The following is a 23,605-nucleotide window of genomic DNA, read 5'->3' as shown; positions in this document are numbered from 1 at the left end:
AGATAAAAATGGGTCAGAAAGCAATTAAAGCTGAATGGCACTGAATTAATAGTGCTGGTGGCTCTGGATCACATCTAGTGGTGAAAGACAGACAAGCCGCTCAAATGAGCATTATGTATCCCATTGCAGTACTGTGGGAAGGGGACTGTGGGCTGCAGGGTGGAGGGCAGCCTGTTTACCCATCCGAGCATGCAGACCACAGCAGGGATCTAGCAGGATTTCCCGTTTGCTCAAAGGCTGCCTGTTTGTTTTAAGAGGGAGGATTCAGACCCCAGCATTGTTGAACTGATGGGCTATGGTTATAAATAGCAGTCAGTGGGGGACCTCCTTGGGTTATTTTGGACCTTGACCACACAAAAGTGGAAAAGCTCCAAGAGGAAGTTGGGATTGCTCAGCCTCAAAGTGTGAGGATTGTTTAGGTCTGGTTGTTATTGAAAAGCAGCAGCATTTTGTTCATAAGGAAACAGGAGAGAGCCCTGTAGGGCAGCCTACTAGTTATGTTTCAGATCTGTGTTATGTAGGCCAGGGCTTGCAGCAGGTGTTTGGGGTGTGTGTGTGTGGGGGGGGGGTTCTTGTTTGTTTGGAAAAGGGTTAATAACACACTGCAAAGGCAGATAGCTTGGTAGATTGCATTGAGGACTCTGAGTTCTCTCACTGAGTACAGAGGAATGAAATCCTGCTTCCCCAAAGGAATAGTCTGGTGGGTGTATTATGTGGTGAGGTAGCTGGAGAATGGCAGCTCCCCTGAACCATTGCTTCATGCATAATTTGAAGGATGAGTCAAGGTTATTTCCAAACTTATTCTAGCTCTTTGCCTTTCCTCCTATGAAAATGTCTTCCCCTGCATCTGTTTATGTAGCCCCAGCAAAGTGCTGGTGCCAACATTTTATCCTCTGGGAAGGGCTGTTCTTTTCAAGGGGATTCATTTAACTGGGTTGCACTTTTTGCTTGGGCCATAAAATGGCACCTTTTGGCTTTTGATTGGAAGGCCACATTGCATGCAGCCTGCTTTATGGCGCATTACTGCCTCTTGCATGGATTTAACCAATTTGATCCATGTCTAATACATAAATAAATAATCTAGCAGGAGAGCTTCACATTTAGATGACAATAGGAAGCTATAAAACATGCTCCCCTTCATGGCTGCCATCAGATTTGAGTGTGCAACGCCCTCTGACGACCAGAGCAGCTAACACAGCTTTGGAACTGGTACTCAAAACTGTGTGGCTATATCTAGTTTACAATAACTTGGTTCTTTGCTTTAAAGTTTTATTTTATGTTAGCAGGGTGCTGTATATTCTAATGCAGAGTACAATAAAGTATCTGAGCAGGAAAAGGAATTGGCTCTGTAACAAGCCTTAAACATAGCCATTTAAACTGCTGTCTGCTGTTCTCCAAAATTCACGTGTGCTGCTGGTATATTAAGGGAGGCTTTTTGAGATGATTCAGAGTGGTGCCCCATCTCTTTTGGGGCTCTCAGCATTTGTCACAGAGAGGAAGAAACAAGGCAGAGACAGATAATTTCTAGAAGTAATCATACATCTGCTTGGAGACCCTCGGGATAAGTTGGGTGTGCAGAACCTCCTATATTCTTTTTAGGCTTTCAATCTCTTTCCTGTTCATGGAGGAGCTAAAAATGTATTCAGGCTTAGCATTTCACACAAGGCAGTTGCTTATACTTCTTAAGACCCCTCAGACTTACAAGGAACCCTGAATAGCCCATCTTCTGCTCTGAGAGTTAATTCAGACAAGCCATTTGCTTTGGTATAATAGGAATAATTCAGGTACATGTTCCTTCCTGCTTTGTGGAGAAAACACTGAAAGAGCAGCAGGAGGTGTACTGTATTGAGGAGGAGGAAGAAGAAAAGAGGGCAGGCAGGTTCAGGAGGAGAGTGTCTTCTCTCTCTCCTAGTCAGATATAGCCCAGCCTGGTCAGTATCATCCTCAACAGTTCTGTACGTTTTGCGGTGTAGCCCCTGCACCTTCAGCTTTCTTTGGGACTATAGGTTCTGTGCTGGAAGCATTAGAAGATTGATGGGTTAGGGGCAGGAGAAGGCAAAGGGGAGCTTTCAGGGTAGTTCTATGCTATAAGCACATGCGCAGATAATTGGAGTACTGACTGTAGGTTGGAGGGACCAGGCTGTGCTTGACAGGGGAAAGAGATCTCCTGACACATTCACACTAGCAACAAGTCCTGCCAGAAGGCAGCAACATAATGGTGTCTATATCACAGTTTGTGACTCACCTGTTGGATCTCTACCATCAATCTGAGTGTTTGGACAAATGGGTTAAAGACCAGTGTTTTAGCAGATAGATGCTGAGTAAAATATATTGCTAATTCAGGTATACTTCAAACTAGATGTGTGCATGTTTCATCTGACATGAACCTGTCTTACAAGGAAATGATATCCATATAGGAAAATGATCTTTCATGTATTGGACTTTGGTGGTTCATGGTGGTTCCATATTGGTTGTTGGACCTGTAAGATGCCATATACCATCTGCTACCACCCTGGGGTTTTTAATTCAAGCTGATGGAACTTTGGGCTATTTTTAATTACTATTTCAAGCTCCAAGAATATTACAAGGAAGCTAAAGCACAATTGATCTGATACTGCCTGAGACTCAACAATATCCCCTGTTCCCTTACAGGCAAAAAGAAGGCAACACTTTTTGACAGCCAGGCTCCCATCTGTCCCATTTGTCAGGTCTTGCTTCGTCCTGGTGAACTGCAAGAGCATATGGAGCAGGAAATGGAGAAGTTAACGCAGCTTAACATCAGGTAAGGGCAGGCAATCTGCTTACCAATTCACATCATGCCACAAACATCAGGATGTAGCCACCCCAAGAACCACCCCATGTGAGGCCGTTCCCCCTACAGTCAGCTGGACTCAGACTACCCAACTGGACAACCTTTAAAATCTTATAGGTTTTAGATATAAAATCTTATATCCTCTGATGAAGAGTGGAAGCACTTGGCTTAGGGCTTGTTTTTTAAGGATATTAAGCATTAGTAAGGCCTTAATATCCAGAAAGTTAGCAGAGTGCCTTAGTATGGCAAGTAGCACAGTGTGGGGCAGAGTGCATGTGGTCAGAAAACAACAAAGAAAGACACGTTCACCAACATGGTACTTAACGAATAGAAGAATTATTTAATAAAGAACATAATACTACATACTTAGAGGAAAAGATAAGGTTCCTATTCTAATCTAAATAGCTGGATGGAGAGAGATGCTTGAGGCATCTCCCTTCTATCATGTTTGCAGGCTTGGGAGATGGAGGAGAAGAGGGAGGAGACTGGGGAAGCAGGAAATTACCCTCCAGGGACAGGTCAATGAGACCAAAGGTGAGCGGTCAGTGTCCCTGTCTATCTCACTAACCCTATGGTGAAGAGAGTTCCTGTTACAGTCTCACGTCAGGAGACACCGCACAGAGAGCTGTTTCCAACAGTTTTCAACATTTATTAAAATGCCTAAATATTCTCTTGAAATCTGTTCTCAGTGAATGGGTCTTTTCTTCTCCGGTCAATCCTGCCAGTACTGGTTTCCATGGGTTGTATAGAAAGAGTGAGCTAGGGCAGTGGTCCCCAACCCCCGGTCCGGGGACCGGGACCGGTCTGTGGATCAGTTGGTACCGGGCCGTGGCTCCTCCTCGTCCTCCTCCCCAGCTGCTGCCTTTGGGGCTGCCCTGCCACTGTGCCGCTGGCTCACCTTTGCTGCTCTCTAGCAGCTGCCATGGCTAGGGCTCACCCTCGCCGTGGCACTGTGCAGCTGCTGCTGGCAGTGGCCCCCAGCGGGCGGCGGGAAGTCAGGAGTGTCGGTGGGAAAGCAAGTGGAGCAGGGGTTCAGGCGGTGGCGACTTCCCTCGGCAAAAGACTACCCCCCCCAAGCATTGACCGGTCCCCAGTGATAAAAAGGTTGAGGACCACTGAGCTAGGGAATTGAATTGCAGTAAAGCAGTGGTCCCCAGCCCTCAGTCCGGGCCGCGAGAGCTTCAGAAGCGGGCCTCAGCTCCCTCTCCCCCCCCCCTGCAGTGAGAAGCTCGCCAAGCCACGAGCAAATCAGCCGCTGAAGCAGCCGATTAGCTTGCAGTCCGGCAAACTTCTTGCTGCGGGAGGGGGGGGAGAGGGAAGCACAAACACACATGTGTGGACCTTATGCGCATGTGCATTTGCGTCCAGCGGGGGTGCAAACACACATGCGGCAGTTGCACGCATGCGGCAGTTGCACACATGTGCAGAGCAGCTGCGCATGCGCGTTTGTTCCTCTGCCGGGGTGTGCAGTGTATTTTTTGTAATTGAGCATGTTGACAAGAGCAGCCAAACATTGCCCCTTTTGTCAGATTTTTTCTTGATGTGAATAGATGATTTCAGCATTTCTCAGTTGGTATCAAACTTGAACTGAAAGAAGTGAGAGAATGCAGTGGGACAACGTGGAGGTTGGGTTTAGCTACCCTTGCTTGCAAGCTCATTTTGTTTAACAACACTCCCTCCACTTGTCCCCATTTTAAGCATGGGAATACATGTAGCTTCCTAGCACATCTGTTTGACTCTTAAATGCCTTTGCAAATTAGGCTTTGGGGGAAAGTTGGAAATCCCTTATTTTTCCTTCTCATCTCTTTCTTTAAACTGCCTTCCGCTGCAAAAAAAATGTCATGAGATACTCTCCATTGGGAAAACAGCACAACTGAATGAGAGCCTGAATGGTGAGATTACACTTTCCCACTCATCCTTTTCCTTGCATAATGCCTATTAAAAACCAGTACTGTTTTCGGAAGCATTCTACCCTACCAGTGGGGCAGAGAAGGGGTTAAGAATGTGGACACAAAGGTAGAGTCCACCAGCCCACCTCCCAGGAGGCTGCCATCAACCCCGAGGCTGCCTCTCCATTGCCTGCTGCTTTCACCAGCACAGCAAAAGTCCTCTGTTTAAAAAAAAAATTAATTGCATTTTAACTGCTAGCAGTTATTTAGGAAATCGCTGCAGCCAAGGGTTGGCAGATCCCTGGCCTTCCCTTAATAAAACTGCAGCCTGGGAGAGAGCGTGTTTATTTCAATTATTAATGAATTCCCCGGTCATTAAAAGGTGAAGAAAATGATCAGGCTGCCTTTGGCAGTAGGGTGATGTCATCAGGTGGCTGGGAACAGCCGGAATTGGGGAACAACCAGGCTGTGGACTGCCTGGCACCTGAATGGACCACCCCCAAGGTCGGAAAGAGAGCCCACCATAGTCTGGGCCTTTTCTCAATAGAACAGGGGGTCTTATTGGACAAGGTGTAAAGACAGATTTGCACAGGGCAGCAGCGAGGGGTCTACTGAATCCAAGCTGGACCAAGACCCCCATACCCATTGCCCATGTGGTATCCAGACTGAGATAGAATCGGCTACTTCTCAGATGGGAGGAAAGGAGGAAAAAGGGAACAGCCAAGCCATTTATCCCGCGCGACACCCAGTTCCCTTGTGCAAATAATTTATGGTGTAATTTGGGCTGCATCCAACTTAATAAAGGGCCACAGCAAATTAACGAACAGGTTTAAATGAACAGAAGCAATTAGTGCTCACAGGAGCCTGTGGAAAGAGCTAGGCTAGTCTTGGAGTGGAACAGGCCGAGAGCAGCCTGTGGCTGGCGTGAGGCGGGTAGCGGTGTGTGTGGAGGGGGGGAGGTGGCGTTTAATGGGAAAGGAAAGGAAACGCTAAATCATAAAGGCTGACAAGGGCCATTGTGGGCCAGCTGACAAATGAAAAAGAATGGCATTATTCCTTTAAATAACCACGGCAGTTAAAGGGGGAGGCAGCTCACTCCTGGCCCTCACCCGCTCCGGCTGCACGCATGGGGAAGAGCAATAGCAGGGTCTTTATTAATTATTAACTAATGACTCTTACCGTGCTGTGATAGATAATGCTTGGTCTCCTCTACAGAGCAGGCCTGAGGGGCTAATCGCCGGCCTGCTTGTACATCCTGCCCCACACTGGCATGGGAGCATGCCACCCTAAATGCCAGGCTGCTTTTGTGCCTCACAGGAAGTGAGATGCAGGACACACTTCCATGGAACAGCATCTATCAAAGTGATGGCTTACCTGAGCTCACTCATATTTAACACAAACCCCTCCAGAGTAGAGAAGCTTTTTTGGAAATAAAGTGGTACTCTTCACCCTTCTGGTATGTGATTCTATCCCCAGAAAGAACTTAGAAGCCAAAAGCCATACGTAATGAGAAAGGGAAACTAATAACAATCCTCAGATAAGCCAATAAACTTGAAAATAAAATTTAGGCTCATAAATGTGACAAGCTAGAGTGCAGAAGCCCAGCACAACTCCCTGCCAAACTCCAATCATTACCAAAATGGCCTAGCAGCTGTTACTTATCAGTATGATATGGGAAAATCATCCTAGGGAGAGGGAGAACCTTGCTTGCCAAGGGGAAGGATCTTTTGAAAAAGAGGATGCTCCCAATCTCAGATTTTTGCATACAGTATTCAATAATAGATTAAGGGAAAGGACCTCTCATGTTCAGGGATGGGGAAAGTAACCTTCCCTAGTCATGGCCACGCAAAGATTGCCCGAACCCATATTGTTTTTGCAGCAGGGCACCAGAGTGAATATTGTGCCTCACCATAATTTGGACAGTGCTCAGAAGCACTTAAATCCTATTTTCATCCAGATGCCACAGACAGGAAAAGCACTGGCTGCTTTATCATACGTGGCCTCTGAAGGCTTGTTTACTCAGTCAGGACTTAGAGGGGATGATGATTCCCGAGTTAGCATCCTGAGATGTAACTATGAATTTTATTCACCAATGATTACAACTTAATTACAGTTTATATAGGATGATTTTTCCCAGAATGAGAGAAAGTTAAGGTTCATGAATAAGAATTTCTGATTAACTGAGACTTGCTGCCTACCTGACAGCTCATGTCTTTAACTTCTGATTTGATCAGTATCTATGTAAACAAGGTAGCTCAGGCATTATTGTCCCCATGAATACTGATTGTCCTGGTGAAATTTCTTCTGCCAGAGGAAAAGAAGTTAAACCGTGGCCTTGTTTAGGCCTGTGGGGTACGTGTAGAGCAAATACTGCCCCACCCCCCATTTTTAAAAACTGTCTATTGAATTTGTTCCTGCTCACTTTGTAGCTCCAATTCAGGAACACTAAAGACATAGATAGTTATAGTTATAGTTATAGTTATAGTTATACGTCTGAGGGCCAGCGTGGCATACTGGTTGAGCTGTGGACTCTAATCTGAAGTTTGATTCCCCACTCCTCCACATGAAGCCTCCTGGATGACCTTGGACCAGTCACAGCTCTCTCAGAACTCTCTCAGACCCACCAGCTTGCAAGATGACTGTTGTGGGGAAGCGAAAGGAAGGTAATCATAAGCTGCTTTGAGACTCCTTAGGGTACAGATAAGCAGAATTGGAACTTGCTGATAGCCTGTTCCAGTGGCTTCTTCCAGAGGCTGCACACTCATTAACTCTTGTGCCTGAGTGTGCATTCTTGTGTGTACTTTTGAAGGGTGGAGAAAAGGAGCATGGTGGTCCATCTGCGGCAAAGCTTCCTTTATACAGCATTACTGTTCCTCCCACTTAATGGGCTGGACCAGCCTCTTTCAACTTTTTTACCGTTGAGAAACCTCTGAAACATTCTTCAAGATTCGAGAAACCAGAAGTTGTGTGATCATGGAGAATATGGTTGGGAAGAATAGCTTTGTACACAGCCATCCAGGCCCCCCCCCCCACCCCCTCCAGGCCATTTGGGAGGGGTCGACATGATCATATATGGTTATATCACTTAATACATGTTTAACAGTTTTAAAATATATATATTAAAAATTAATTCACTCCTACCCATTTGGGAAACCATTCCAGGGTCACCAAGAAACCCCCGGGTTTCATAAAACCCTGGTTGAGAAAGCCTGCGTTGGAATGCATATTATAAGTGGCCTGTGTTAGCACTGAAAAGTGGTGGAGGTATCCATAGTCTAAATCAGTGGTCCCAAACTTTTTTTATCACCAGGGACCGGTCAATGCCTGACAATTTTACTGAGGCCTGGGGGGGGGGTAGTCTTTTGCTGAGGGACATCACGGCCACCGCCTGAGCCCCTGCTCCACTTGCTTCCCCGCCGGCACCCCTGACTTCCTGCCGCCCGCTGGGGGGTGCTGCCAGCAGCAGCTGCACAGTGCCACGTCGAGGGGGAGCTCCAGCTATAGTGGCTGCTGGAGAGCACCAAAGGTGAGCCGGCAGCAGAGTGGCAGGGCAGCCCACGAGGAGGAGACGTAGCCCGGTACCAACTGATCCACAGACCGGTACCTGTCCCCGGACCGGGGGTTTGGGACCACTGGTCTAAATGAAAAAGGAATCCAGTGGCATCTTAAAAACTAATGCAGTTGATTTCAGCATAAGCTTTTTTGGGTCCGAGTTCACTTCATCAGATGCATCAGAGTATATATGCATTAGGTTGGTGCTTTTAGGTTGTTGTATGTTATATTAGCAGCAAGGCAGCTTGGGAAGGTGAAGTGAACTCTTGACTCATGAACACCTGACCTGGAATAAATTTTGTAAGTCATTAATGAGCTACAGGATACCCGTTTCATTTTACTGCTAACAGGCTACCACAGCTGCCATAACCACTGACTAAATAAAGTCTGAAAGGAAACGAAATGGGCATCCAGCAAGGTTGGTTTAGGCAGAGGGAATCGTGCCTGTGCAAAGAGTTGAACTATATGACCTCCCTGGTTCTTTCCAGTACTCTAATTTAATAGCAGTACCCACCACTTATCCTGCCCCAACGTATTGCCTCTATATTTAGCTTATAGGGATATCCTATACAGCCCTATAAAGGCAAGAGAGAGGCTTGTTTGTTTTTCAGAAGGGCACACCAGCATGGACGGAGTTAATCCCCTGCAAACTGAAGCTTGTAGTTTTGTTTTCTTTCAATTTATATCCTTCGCTTAAAAAGGGGAAAGGAGGGAGGAAACCACCCGGCAGGTGACATATTCTAAGAGGGAGCAGCGAAATCGTGTTAACCACTTCAAAATCTCATATATTCAATCGGCCTCTGGCAAGACATCTGCCTAATGTTAGCGCTTAAATATCCTTTTCCATTTTACATGCATTCAAGTCTCATTTGAGTGAAATGAAACGGTATTATTAAAGGGAGATTTTGCACAAATGGCCTGAATTTGACATGTCAAGTTCAATGAGGCTGTTACATATGTAATGCTGAGAAGGGGCTCCGAGGCTCCTGGCACTTGAAACAGCGGCATTGGCTCAGAAATGAAATCTGCATGCAGGTCTTTCCCCCCCTCCCCACCCACCCACTCCTTCCTACAGAATGCCAAGTGGCTGTTCTGGCTGTGCACTGCTCTGGGTTAAGTTGGCTGGCAAGGCAATTATTGCCCCCAATATGGGGAGCAAAGAGGAGACTGATGCCAGCCCCCCCCTCCCCAAACTCTGTATCCCAACGGGAGATAAAATGCTCATAGCACCACTCTTTTGGAAGGTACCCCACAGTTATCTTGTTTTATCCCACCCACAGTGAAGATTACAGATGTTTTTCAGGCTTGCTCTGTATAATGTCCAGATGACAGGATTCGGTGACATCCGAGTTCTTTTCCAAAACATTAGTGACTACTTCAGGCTCAGACACAGCAGAGGTTTGTGGCCCTGTGATGATTTTAAAGGTCCACATTATCAAGTTCCAAATCCAGTGCAAGCCCATCTTCTCTGCAGCTTTCCTGGAAAGCAAGAGAACCATGATGAGTGAGTATTCTCACAAGGGAAGGGACTGAAGGGGTTTTATTATAAACTGCTACAAGGTGACTTGGACCAGGAGTGGCAGTCAATAAATTAAATAAATAAAATAAATACATACAAGTATTGCACAACTCTTGGAAGAGACAGTGACAATGGTGCAAAAATCTGGACTCAAGCTATGACTGTTTTTCCTGTGTGTACCAAATCAGAACTAGTGGGGAAAGTCTCCCAAGGAAGAGGCACCAGCTTTGTGGTAGATTTGTGTTTGTCACATCAGTTCATTCACAGCAGAAGCAGCAAACACCCTGGCAATAATTCACACCATTTCTTGGTGGCTTGAGAATTAACCACTGATTCAGCATATCCAGTGATTGCAAGTTTCTTCATCTGAGATAACTTCAAGAAAGTAAGAAGATATAGGCATAGTCACCTAGCTTACATTTTGGTTAAGATTTCTTGGTTGTCAGATTTGTAGCATTCTGTATAGAAATCCAGTCATTCAAACATACTCAAATTCATTCATTTACCATGTTTTTATCCTGTCCTTCTTCCAAGAAGCTCAAGGTGGTGTACATGTTTTCCCCTCTGTCATTTTGTATGTGAAACAACCCTGGGAGATAGAATGATTGATCCAAGATCACCTACCATGGATCTGAACTTGGATTCTCCCCGTTGTAGTTCATTACGCTAACTACAATGCTACTTTAGCTGTAGGGATTCACTCAACTTATTTTTTTCTTAAATGTAAGCTAAGGGGCATGCCAGGAGGGCCATGGTATAAATCAAAAAATAAATTTTAAAAATAAAATAAATCCTATAATTGTAGGGTGAGAATCATTTTGCTTTGGCCAAGGTAGCTTCTCTGTGGATTTTATTTTTGCTTAACCTAACAGACATTATGACCACTACCCTTTGTCATTTACCATGCTTATGTACAACTTTATCCTCTTTATCTAATTCTGTGTAGCCCAGTTTATGATTGGAAAGTGCTCAATGCATTTGAATTACCAGAACTAACCATTTCTAAATTTGGGCACCACCTAAATGGGTCATTTCTTAGAAATTTCACAAGCTATTTGGAAGAAGGAAGGAAGGAATGCAAATGTATTACATACATGGACTTGATCTCCCTTATGAAGTAGGCAATGGTATCATTGCCCTAATCCAATTAAGAGAGCTTATTTCCTACTCTATTGCAGCATAGCAAAGGTAATAGAATGGGCTGTATCTACAAGAGAGAGATACATATGAGACACAGTCTAACCACTGGGTTTGGGGACTAAGTTCAGCTAAGATGTCCATACAACACAAAGTTCCCTGGATAGCTCACCGTTCCTCCTTGCAGTTGCCCTCATAAGGATGCTCTTGAGCTGCCAATCCCCAAGGGGTGAGCGAGCTGTACTTCTAGTTCCCCAACAGGATAAATGGAGTGCATAAAACACAAATAAGTCCTGTTGTCACCTGTCATGTCAGGGTCAGAGCTCTCACCTCTGGTTCTCCTAGATTTACACCCAAGGACATAAACTGGCTAGCGAGCACACTGGTGCTTCCAAAGCTACCAACACTCGGGTCTTATGGAGCTTTGAGTGAGTGAGATTAGAGACATTTATGAGTAAGGGGCTTTTTTTTTCTTTTACAAAGATCCATTGAAATACATTGTAAATCTCTCACTTTAAAAGCAACCTGACAATCTAGCAGAGCTCTAAAGAAACAGAGATGAGCTAGTATCACTTTCAGTGAGACTCAGACGGAGGCAGCTGCCCATTTCTTTCCATTGACTAACTTTTTTCTCATCCGTTTATCCTGGATTTTTTTCCATCTGCTTTTTTAATTTCCATCCTTTCTTTCTTCCCTGTTCTGCCATTCCTCCCCCCACTCCCCATATCATGGCGACATCTTCAAGCCAAGTACTTTTAATTTCGCCTGTGGCCCTTGCTGACACCGTGGATATGCACAGCAAGTTAAATTCCCGCCTGATCAATAAAGCAGAAGCCGTGTGTCCGACCGGTCGATACTTTTTTATCTGTCTTCAGCCCAGTCCTGCTGATGACAGGCCTCCTGCGCATCGCCAAAGACACTCAAGGGCAACGGGGCTTTCAACAACACAAGCACTTTTTAAAATATATTATTATAATATTATTATTATTATTATTATTATTCCTTTTTTATTTTAAAAACTCTAATCCATCCCAAAAGGAAGATGAGGAAGTTCACAGAGTTTGGCCTTTGCTTGAAACGTTTTTATGATTTATCTTTATTTTTAATTGAAAAAAATTTGTGAATTAATTGATTTCTGGGTCTTGCCAATTAACATTGTAATTGGGTGCATGATAAATTCTGAGGTATCGTCATGTTTTATTCTTGTCACCAAGAGGGGCTTGGCAAGGGCAGCTGTTTGCCATGTGTCCCCTTGCACAAAGCTCACTCTCCCTCCAAGGCATAGCGCCACACTTGCTGCTCTGGGATCGTCAGAGAAAGACCAATTGCCTCATAAAGACACATTACTGAAACCCTGCAAGAGATGATCTCTTGAGGCCTAAATTCATGAAGATCTTGAATATAGGCCAGTTTAGTGACTCAAAGGATTCCATTCCTTCTAATTCTTCCTTCCGCTCCATAGCTAATTCTTAATTGGTGCTTCCCTGGTAGGCAGTGCCTGTCTATGACTCAGAAAGGAGCAATCCTTGAGATATTGCTTTAGAAAAAGAGTGGTACCCCAGAGATATTCCTGTCCTACTAGATCACTTGTAGCACCAGGAGGTGGCCACAGCTTGTCCCACCTATTTTCTCCTTGTTCCTGCACTTCTGGTTGCTGCACCAGAATGACATCAGGCATCAGGAGATTAGGCAGGAAAGGGGTAGAGGAGGGCAGCATCCTTTCTCCCACTGAAGGTGAAAATATTCCAGGTTGTAGCCTGGCAACCCAATTTTAAAATGTCTGTCAGTGGACAGCAAACATAGACAAAGGTGGCATTCTGTTCAGGGTTGATCCCTACACTGTGTGCAATTGAAGTGGCCTGGTAGGAAGATATTTGCCTTCAGGGTGTTGGCGATGTTTCACACAGCGCTGAGGTTGTGAACCCTGTTTCAGTATCACTCACAAGCCATTTCTAGGAGTAAAATAAGTACAGGTACATAAAGAGGAATAGTCATGGGGCGAGGTTGCTATGACTTTCAAGCAGGAGCAGATTCCCCAGCCCCGGTGTAGTCCAGATATATTAACTGGAAAGTGAAAACTACCAGAAAACTACAGAGTGCCACTAGATGGAGTCACAGTGTCATACCCATGTGTGTGGTAATACACCATTAATAGCTGACAGATCCACACACTTGTGTAGATCCGTGCCACCATCAGAGGGAGATAGAGTAATGACAGTAGTTTAATCTTTACCTCAACCCCAGTTCGTGTTTATTATTGGTGCTGATAGATCTTGTTTATGTTCCATTCAGATGACAGAAGCTTCCAATTAATTTATTTGATGTTTTTATTTAGTTATGTGTTCATTTAAACAATTTATATGGCACCTTTCAGCCCAATCAGGGCCACCAAGATGGCTAACAACTAAATACAGAACAATATGAAAACATACCATAAAACATATAAACAAAAAGACATCATTTAAAAACATATGTCATAGAGAATAGGCAGCTTAAAAATATGCTGGCCTTAGACCATAAAGGGCTTTAATGTTCAATACCAGTGCCTTAAATTAGATCTGGAAACAAATTGGGAGCCAGCAAACATGAATGAGGCTGGAATGATGCACTCCAGTTAACATCTTGGTATCATTTGAAGATTCTGAACCTTTTAAAGGGCAGCCCCACATATAACACATTGCAGTAATCTGATTTAGACACTATCAGGACATACACAATGGTCACCAGATCTTTCCTGTCCAGGAAATTCTGAAGCTGGTTAACAAGTCAAAACTTGTTAAAGGCATTCCTGGTCATAGCTACCAGCTGCTTACCTTAGCAATATTCTGGGTCAAGTAGAACCTCCAAACTACAGACCTGCTCCTTTAGGGGGGATACGGCCCCATCCAGAACAGGAGACCCTCTTCAGTAGCTCTCCCATCTTGTCAGGAGCTAGTTTCAGTTTGCTAGCCTGCATTTGTTTGTTTGTTTGCTTGCTTGTTTAGTCAGTTTATCAATAGGCTGATTCGTTGGTTGATTGGTTGATTGATTTCTTACCTGTCACTCCCAGCATGCTGGCTGACGGCAGGTTACAAAGAATGAACCCCGCAATAAAATGGTAAAACAATCCCTGGCTTAAAACTCTAACTCTCCTGCATGGCAAATCCTAAAACCTCAACTACCTCTTCCTGCTCAACAGCCTCCCACCAGGTGCTTCAGGGGGATATTAACAGGGGAACAGCCTCCTGTCCCAGCTAAGCTGAGGAGGAGCCCTTGGTCTTAACTGCACTGGCCTCAAGCAAATTCCTGGTGGAAGAGCTCTGCCGGGGGCCAAGACCGAGAATGCTATGGCCTTGGTTAAGGCCAGGCAAGCTTCTCGTGGGCTGGGAACTGCCAACAGATTTGCATACAGAGAGCATAAAGCCCTGCGGGGGGGGATAAGGTAATAGATCCCTCAGCTACGTGGGGCTCAGACTATGGGTAGCCTTAAAGATTATCACCAGAATCTTGAACTTGATCTGGGAAGCAACTGGCAACCAATGCAGCTGCCTCAGCACAGGCTGAATATGAGCCCTCCAAGGTGTTCCAGTGAGGACCCTGGCAGCTGCATTCTGCACCCGGTGCAATTTCCAGGTCAAGGAAATAGAGTGGGTCACAGTAATCAATTCACCCTAAAACTGCCTTCAGGCACTGTTTCAGCATTTTTATAGGCTTCTGATAATCAGCTGGAAGCAGGAGATATAGCTGAGCATCATCTGCATGGTGGTAACAGTCCAGCTCAAGTCTCTAGACAGCAGTTTATGTAGGTGGGAAAGAGTAAGGAGGACAAGATGGAACCTTGTGAGCCTCCATAGGTCAAAGGACAAGGAGCCAAGCAGCAGCCCCACAGTACCCCCTTCTGCAACCTACCTTCCAGATAGGATCAAAACCACTGCACGGTGGTACCTCCCAGTACCAACTCTGAAAGGTGAATCATGATTCAGCATATTCAATGAAAGGTACTGACAGTAGGCCCACACTCTTCTTATTGGTCTCCCAGCACAGGTCACCACAGTGACCAAGACTATTTCAGTCCCATATCCAATCCTGGAGGCAGACTGGAAAGGACCCATATAATGCCACCTTTTTATGAAGATGCTTATAGGAGTTACAATTTAGAACATGAAAGCACAAAATAATAAAACAATGAGCAGCAGAAATTGTCTCAAGCCATTGGTAGTCTCTTCAGTGCCCCCCCCCTCAGGGCAGGTTGCTCTTTCAGTAGCCCCTGGGATGGTGAGGGAGGGGTGCCTGGTCTTTCAGAGGAGAAATGTACCAGATGCCATAGACAGCAATTCCACTTGGATCTCAAGTGGGTCATTTTTCCTGCTGACATTAGGACTAACGTAAAGGTAAAGGTATCCCCTGTGCAAGCACCGAGTCATGTCTGACCCTTGGGGTGACGCCCTCTAGCGTTTTCATGGCAGACTCAATACAGGGTGGTTTGCCAGTGCCTTCCCCAAGGACTAATGTAGCTTGTAGCTAAAACTGAACTAAAACTGAATGTAGTTTGTAGCTAAAACTGAACTAAACCTCAGAACACAAGGTCAAATTCTGCCATATTCTCCATTTATGATATTAAGTGACTCTGGCAACTCATTTGGGCCTCTGTTCCCCAAGTGTATAGAAAGGTTAATAGGGGTTGTAATTATAAATTTGTCAGTGATTTGTCAGGTATTTGGCTGGTAAATGGTGCCTGATACGATTGAACAGGTACGTGAACCAAGTGAACCCAGGTACCCTGAAAAAAATAAAGTGGATGTAAGTATGGGCAGGAAGATTTTGGCAACTGAACACACAGGAAATGGCTTTAAATATTTTCCCCTGGAATTCTAGACTAATTCTTAAGTTACCAACAGTGGATAATTATCCGTCATTACACCTTGGTTAATAAAAATCAATGTCCACAATTCTTTTTATTTTATCTTGCTTGAATTTGTGAGTTTGGCCTTATTCTTCCCTTCTTATTTCCTTTTTTGGGAAGAATCAAGGAATTCTGTTTATCATGTTTTGGGCTAGGACTGAATCAAGAAGAGGCAAAATATAACACATACCCCTTTAGTTGAGCAATAAGTTCATATAAATACACTGTTGGTTGCTTCATGGACTTGTGCACTGAAGCTGCTATGTACATTCATGACATCACCAGTCATCCTGAGCTTGTTCAGGTAGTATTTTGTCTGGGACTTCCCCACTGATAAATTAAAACTAAGCTCTTTGGGACATGCTGAGGTACAGAGCTTTATGAGGGTGAGAGTTTGCAAAGAGTTAGCATAGCCATATCATTTGTGTGCAGTGGAGTCTGCCAGTTCAGCAAGAAATGTGCTGCTTCATTCCTGTTGCTGAACCCATTCTTTGGGGAAGTGCGAAGATGACAGTCCCCCTGGGCCAGGACTAGCTCACCATTGGAGCTCTGTTAAGGTTGTCCCTTAAGTTTTAAACTTAATAAATGCAAGGCTATCCTTTCCCTTGCAGCAATAGGCTGCTGGTTTCATTTTTAGTCTTTTGAAGGCTGACCTTTCTACCTCTTCAGTGTTGAAGTGCATATCTACCCGATGTTTAAGTGGGACAGGTAGTAGGATAGCTTGTAACAGAACTAACTTTGTTGTATATGGCCTGGATATTATGCTTTGTGTCAGAATTGAATGATACAAGATTATGACACAAAGGATACAACACATTCACTGATTGTCCAGATAGTTCCTCAAAAGTCAAGCTGGATTTGGTGCGGAATGTGGCTGAAATTTAATCTGATAAAAGGGAAAAAAAACCTTGTTCCAGCTCAAAAAGCAGTTTTGTGCAGTATCCTTGCTTTTGGGACTGCTTTCTAAAAGCTATGTGTAGTTAATTTTGTTACAAGCTATCTTACCATTTGTCTCTTTTACATAAGTAGATGTGTTTTAAGATCCATGAAAATATAACACAGCAAAGACAACAAATACATCTATATTTAGGGAAGACTACTATAACAGCTTCAAATATTATCTGTATTTTTTTAATAAGGAATCTTGTATCAAAGCAGTGCAGCCAACAAAGTTTAATGCTTCTCCTATGGTAGTAGAAGCCTATTTTATAGCTAGGCCAGGTAAATATTAGGTGAATCCATAGTTGGTCAAAAGCTATCAGCCAGGACAGTCGAAGATTGCACTATCCTGCTTAGTTTGTTTGTTGCCATTAGGAAGGGGGAGTGAACAAAAATTAGATTGGCTTTAAGACCATTTGATGACTTGTCTAGACCTGGCAGCAAGCAGAGTCTTGGTTCTCAGTGCATTTGGAAGCCAAGACTTTTTTTTTCTCGTGTAGTTAGTGGGTATTTTCTAGTCAGTGCTACCAACCTCATTAGAGCCTCTTGTGGCGCAGAGTGGTAAGGCAGCTGTCTGAAAGCTTTGCCCATGAGGCTGGGAGTTCAATCCCAGCAGCTGGCTCAAGGTTGACTCAGCTTTCCATCCTTCCAAGGTCGGTAAAATGAGTACTCAGCTTGCTGCAGGGGGGTAAACGGTAATGACTGGGGAAGGCACTGGCAAACCACCCCGTATTGAGTCTGTCATGAAAACGCTAGAGGGCGTCACCCCAAGGGTCAGACATGACTCGGTGCTTGCACAGGGGATACCTTTACCTTTACCAACCTCACTGCCCCTGTATGCTTTAAAAAAAGAAAGAAAAAGCTTGTTTCCTCTGCATTGAGCCTTCCAGTGGAACTGTTGCTGATATATTTAAAGATATATTTAAAATTTCAGATTCACTTTTTTACTGCCTATTTTTATTGGCTTTTTTTTGTCTGTGTTCACTTGATGGGGTTGATATCATTATGCCTTCCCTGGTCCATGCTAGCATGTTTTGGTGTTGGAGTACATAGTCTAATGCTACTTCCGTACAGGGACAGCAAAAGATGCTCCTGCTGCTGAAGTGGCAGCAAGCAGGCATGGAATTAGGCAAGAACAATGTCTACACACCCCATCCAACTCACTGCTGGACCTGCCCCCCACCAGTGCCCCTCCCTGGCCAGCTCCATCACATCAGCACAGGATCATTGAATCAGTGTCAGTTACTCCTCCCATGGCCCAGCAACCACATTTCCCCAACCTTTCCCCTTCCCAGCTGAGCTTCAGGATCAAGCTACACTGTGCCTTAGTTGGGAAAAGAAAAGCTCTTTAGAGAGCTATAACTCTGGCCAATTAAGCATGGGCAGAAAAGACCAAGAGGGCGCTCATATAGAAACGGGGCTAATACCCACTTCCACATGATGCAGCCGCTGGGCCAGGCTGGCGTTAGGCCACTGTTACCCCCAACGCAGTTTTTTTCCACATTCTCTTAAGCGTTCCAGGGGCCAACAGGGCCTAATCCAGCAGAGACCTGTGTAGATGGTTCTTGTCCTGCCGGAGGCCCAGGAGAACACAAAATGCCCCACTTGTGGCACCTCACAGCACTGCAGGTCCAAATGGGGCATTATTGGGGTTTTATGCAGGAAGGTGGGATTGGGTTCTCATGCAAAACCCCACCTTCTTGCAGAAGCCCCTGCTGCTGCTCTGCTCGGCAGAACCATTCCACTGTGGCTGCATTCCCTGGGGGGACACAGTTCAGTGGCGGTCTGGGTACCCCGCTAAAATGTGTCCCCTGTGGGGACACAGAAAGTGGCAGACCAGCTCTGCCCCTGAAATGCATCCCTTATGGGGACACAGCAATGCCCTGGAGTGGTGCCACTTGTGTGGAATCAACCAAAGCTTAGTTCCCCACATTGATTGCAGGTAGAGTGTTTCCACATGCAGGCTCTGCCTGCAGCCATTCTGCAGCACCTGGTTTGAACCTCCTTTGATCCAGATTAAAGCAGAAAGCTACAAATCATGCATGCAAGAAACATGACATGTAGATGTTTGCCTTTAAATGTGAGTGTGCGGCGTGGGTGCTGTTTTCTATTCACAAAAAACTCCATCTGGCAGCAGCAAATTCCGAGGCAAAATGTCTTTCATTCCAATAAGAAATGGTTACAGTGTGGAAGCCTAGCTACAGTGGCTGCAGTTTTAGTTTGTGGCAAACAAATCAGATGACCTAAGTGCCTCAAAGAGGAACCTACCACATTGAGTAGCTACTTCACGCAGGCCAGTCATGCACATAGACACAGAGGGAAAATGGATGTAAGGCAAGGTTTAAGGAATGAGTACACAAATCTACTTTTCAAGATTGCTGGGATGGTTGCTGAGCGTCATTGGCAATTCAGAACATTGTTGAACTTGTGGGAGAAGACTTTCTTATCGCACAAAATGTGTATTCTTTTTAAACTGCTTATACGTAGCCCCACTAATCTCAAGGAAGAACAAGAATGCAAGACCATGCCTTGCTTAGCCCAAGGAATATTTGTAATGTTTGGAAGCAGGCTTTCACCCCCAGGGCTCTTCCCCAAGCTGAATGGACGTCCAGGGAGAAAACAGATTATAGGGTTCTTGTATAGCTCACATTCATTTCGGTGAGTCTTGCCCTTTATCAGTTTGCTCTTTGCCTTGTATTAAATCACTTTTAGCTGCCTGAGCCTTCAGGATTGGCTGTGTTGCAAAAGTGGTAAATATATAAAATGACTCAGCTTATTACCTGTATACCATGTCAAGGGCTTTGCCTCTTAAACTCCACAAAATAACCAAAGTAATACATAAATAGATTCAGTAATTACACATATATACAGATCCAGATACATGTGTATATCTGTGCATACTTATGCTGATGAAACATTTCCTAGAGAGTGGATCAATATGGAAACAGGAATTTGCCTTGGGTGGAATGAAAAGCTCCAGGAATGGAAGCCCTGCATACCAAGTCTCAGCAGGGGGTGGTCTCTTTCCCCCATCTGTTTATACCTTTCTCTTTGTAATTTGCTTCTATCTAAAAGGGGAAAGTTACTTGTGCTAGCATAATGAACTGGATAAACAATTCCCCAAACAGATTAAAACTAACTCTAATTTGTAAAGGGTGGGGGGTGGTGGCTGAAAATGTGGTAATTATATTTTATTAGCTAGCAAAACAGCATTTTTTGCTTTCAAAGGATAATTCAATGTAAATCATCTTAATTAGAAGTGTCAGACAAACCTGTGAAGATCATAGTTAGCAACTAATTTCCTATGTATAGGTTATAATTTAAAACACGTGGATTGTACGCCGTGTGGCAATATGCTGGCCATGAAATAATGTGGGGAGTGTCGGCTGAGGTTATTACTATGTAAATGTGTGATCATTTCAGACCGCTGCTGACTTGCTTCGTGATTAAAGAGAATTCTGAGGTCTCCAAAGATTGTGCTCTTTGCAAGGGCCTGGAGCAGAAAACTTTAAAAGGTGCCAAAAAGTGTTTGAACTTTAAAGGTCGTGATTTCCCTTTTACCATTTTTAATTTGCCAGTGCTGTTTATGGGAAGGAAGGTTTCTCTTGGCTTATGGCCTCTCGCTCCTCCAGTGGTCACACTAGCAACTCTTAAATGATTTGCTATCTGAAGGGACAGGGAAGGAGGGAAGGGAACATTATCACCAGTTCACAAAATATATATTCTTCTGTATAAAGGCTCCCATTTCTTCAAAAACATTTCTTAGAGTCTCTTAGAGTCAAGAAATGGAGGCTTAGAAAGTCAAAGAGATCCCTGGGATCAGAATGGTGTACTGGTGCTGCATTTTGCACCCTTGTACTGCATCAACCCATATGGGCATTATTAGAGACTAGCAAGAAAGCCCATTGCAACCAGGAATGCAATGGGCGCTAGGACCCAGGGGACACCAGGAGGTGTTTTTTTTTCTGCTGCGTGGAGCTGTGAAAGGCTCCGACAGGGTTTTTTTGTTTTCTGCTGCTTGGAGCTGGGAAAGGCTCCTACAGGGTTTTGTTTTCTGCTGCTTGGATCTGCGAAAGGCTCCTTCCGGGGTTTTTTTTCTGCTGCTTGGATCTGTGAAAGGCTCCTGCAGGGTTTTTTTTTTCTGCTAGCTCTCGTGGGCGTGCCGGCTTGGAGCTCCTACAGGGGTTTTTTTCCTGCTGCTTGGAGCTGGGAAAGGCTCCTGCAGGGTTTTTTTTTTCTGCTAGCTCTCGTGGGCGTGCCGGCTTGGAGCTCCTACAGGGAGCTGCTGCTTGGAGCTGGGAAAGGCTCCTTCAGGGTTTTGTTTTCTGCTGCTTGGATCTGCGAAAGGCTCCTACAGGGTTTTTTGTTCTGCTGCTTGGATCTGTGAAAGGCTCCTGCAGGGTTTTTTTTTTCTGCTAGCTCTCGTGGGCGTGCCGGCTTGGAGCTCCTACAGGGGTTTTTTTTCCTGCTGCTTGGAGCTGGGAAAGGCTCCTTCAGGGTTTTGTTTTCTGCTGCTTGGATCTGCGAAAGGCTCCTACAGGGTTTTTTTTTCTGCTGCTTGGAGCTGTGAAAGGCTCCTTCCGGGGTTTTTTTTCTGCTGCTTGGAGCTGTGAAAGGCTCCTGCAGGGTTTTTTTTTTCTGCTAGCTCTCGTCGGCGCGGCGGCTTGGAGCTCCTACAGGGGTTTTTTTTTCTGCTGCCTCTCGTCGCGCTAGCGGCGAAAGGCTCCTCCGGGGGTGTTTTTTTTTTTTTTCTGCTGCCTCTCGTCGGCGCGGCGGCTTGGAGCTCCTACAGGGGTTTTTTTTTCTGCTGCCTCTCGTCGGCGCGGCGGCTTGGAGCTCCTACAGGGGTTTTTTTTTCTGCTGCCTCTCGTCGGCGCGGCGGCTTGGAGCTCCTACAGGGTTTTTTTTTTCTGCTGCCTCTCGTCGCGCTAGCGGCGAAAGGCTCCTCCGGGGGTGTTTTTTTTTTTTCTGCAGCTTCTCGGCGGCTGGAGTCTTGTGTTGTGTTTGCGGCGGGGGCTTCCTTGGGGCCGGCCTGACGCGGTGAGAGACGCTTCGCGCCTCTCACCACGTCAGGCCGGGAGCAAGTTGCTGGGGCTGGGAATCGGAGGGACCAATCGGCAGGCGCTTCGCGCCTGCCGTTTGGTCCCTCCGGTTGTCTGTCATGAGGAAGGGTCCAATCCGGACCCTTCCTCATCCCGGACACATCCCGCCCCAGAACCCCTTACTGTTTTATTTAGTCCGTGGCGCCCGCGGCGCCACGGGCGGTGTACAGATGTCTGTCATGAGGAAGGGTCCAATCCGGACCCTTCCTCATCCCGGACACATCCCGCCCCAGAACCCCTTACTGTTTTATTTAGTCCGTGGCGCCCGCGGCGCCACGGGCGGTGTACAGATGGCGCCCGCGGCGCCACGGGCGGTGTACAGATAGGTGACTCCTCCAAGGAGCTCCAAAGTAGAGACTCTCTTAATTAGCAGCACTCAGTTATCAGTACACAACAGTCTGCAGATGTTAAAGATATTTAGAGTCCCAAGCTTGGCTTTAAAAGTCTCAAAATACTTCAGGTAACATCGGCAATGAAGCAAACCACCCAAACAAGCTCCGAAAGGTAATTAGAAAAGAAATATGTAGGAGACCCTTTAGCAACTCTACTACTGATCCATTGTCATCCTGGGGAAAGGGCATTGTAAGAGAGGATAGGAGGTTGAGTGGACCCTGAGTCTGGCCTAGCAAGGCTGGTGTAATCACCTTCATCCTGCTTATAAATTTAAATACATCTGGAACAGTTTACATTAGTTAAGCAATCTCAAACATACAGTGTTAGTGACTGCTTATATGCTATGGTGACAGGAGAGAGAAGGCTGTATTAAGCAAATGATGTTAAAGTGTTTACCTCAAGCCACAGATAATGTTGACATAGAAAACATACAATCCCACTATGATTCCATTGCATGTCTTGGACACCACAAATAGTCTCAAGATGTTGTTGGAGCACAGTCTGGTCTTAGTTACATGGATAACTTTCAATTGGTAAGGCCTGGTGAAGTAGACGAGGTGCTTTGAAGTGCACCATCTAGTACTGACCTTTGCTTCTCATGGCTAATAGTATCATGTTGGGCTCGGTGGGCTACTTGGTCCATGCGATCATTCTCTCTATGTGAGAAGGAAACATATCTCTGTTGGTTCTCCTTGACCACTTAACTTCTTTTACCATTAACTCTGGTATTCTTCTGGAGAGGCTCGCTAGGCTGGGAGTAGGGACCACTATACTTCAGTGGTTCTGCTCTCACTTGACGAAGAAGAAGAAGAGCTGGTTTTTATACCCCATTTTTCACTATCCAAAGGAGTCTCAAAGCAATTTACAATCACCTTTCCCTTCCTCTCCATATAACAGACACCCCTGTGAGGTAGGTGAGGATGAGATAATTCTAACAGAACTGCTCTGTGAGAACAGCTCTAAGAGGCCTGTGACTAGCTCAAGGTGATCCAGCTGGCTGCATGTGGAGGAGTGTGGAATCAGACCTGGTCCTCCAGATTAGAGTCCACCACTCTTAACCACTACACCATGCTGACTCTCAGCTGATTCCAAAAGGTAGTGCTGGAGGACTGCTGCCTAGCTCCATGGAGTTTATACTGGGGGATCCTACAGAGTTTCCATCTTATCCTACTTGCTATGTAACAGCTACTGAAACCTCTAGGAGAGGTCTTCTGGGAATCTGGAGAAGGGTGTCATCAATATGACATGTAACTCTACTTTTCCTTAACAGCTAAGCCAGTTAGATATGTGGAAGTTGTGAATAGATGTCTGGGGAAAGTAATGGGGGTGGAGGAGGGTCTGTAAATGAAAGCTCAGTCGAAACACGTCTATGGTGCTTTT

The 23,605-nt window shown here is 45.3% G+C and overlaps 1 protein-coding gene across 8 annotated transcripts in view; it reads left to right on the top strand.

The window, feature by feature from the left end:
• RNF220 (ring finger protein 220) overlaps positions 1-23,605 on the top strand; it is a 350,539-nt gene that overhangs the window by 218,053 nt on the left and 108,881 nt on the right. For all 8 annotated transcript variants that reach the window (XM_077334013.1, XM_077334011.1, XM_077334012.1 and 5 more), the window contains one exon: positions 2,653-2,782. In XM_077334013.1, coding sequence (XP_077190128.1) covers positions 2,653-2,782 — 130 coding nt within the window. The remainder of the gene's footprint in view (positions 1-2,652; positions 2,783-23,605) is intronic.

Source organism: Paroedura picta, chromosome 4 (assembly GCF_049243985.1).
Source record: "Paroedura picta isolate Pp20150507F chromosome 4, Ppicta_v3.0, whole genome shotgun sequence".
Taxonomy (NCBI): domain Eukaryota; kingdom Metazoa; phylum Chordata; class Lepidosauria; order Squamata; family Gekkonidae; genus Paroedura; species Paroedura picta.
Note: the sequence above shows the minus strand (reverse complement) of the source record. Positions and strands in the feature narration are given on the sequence as shown.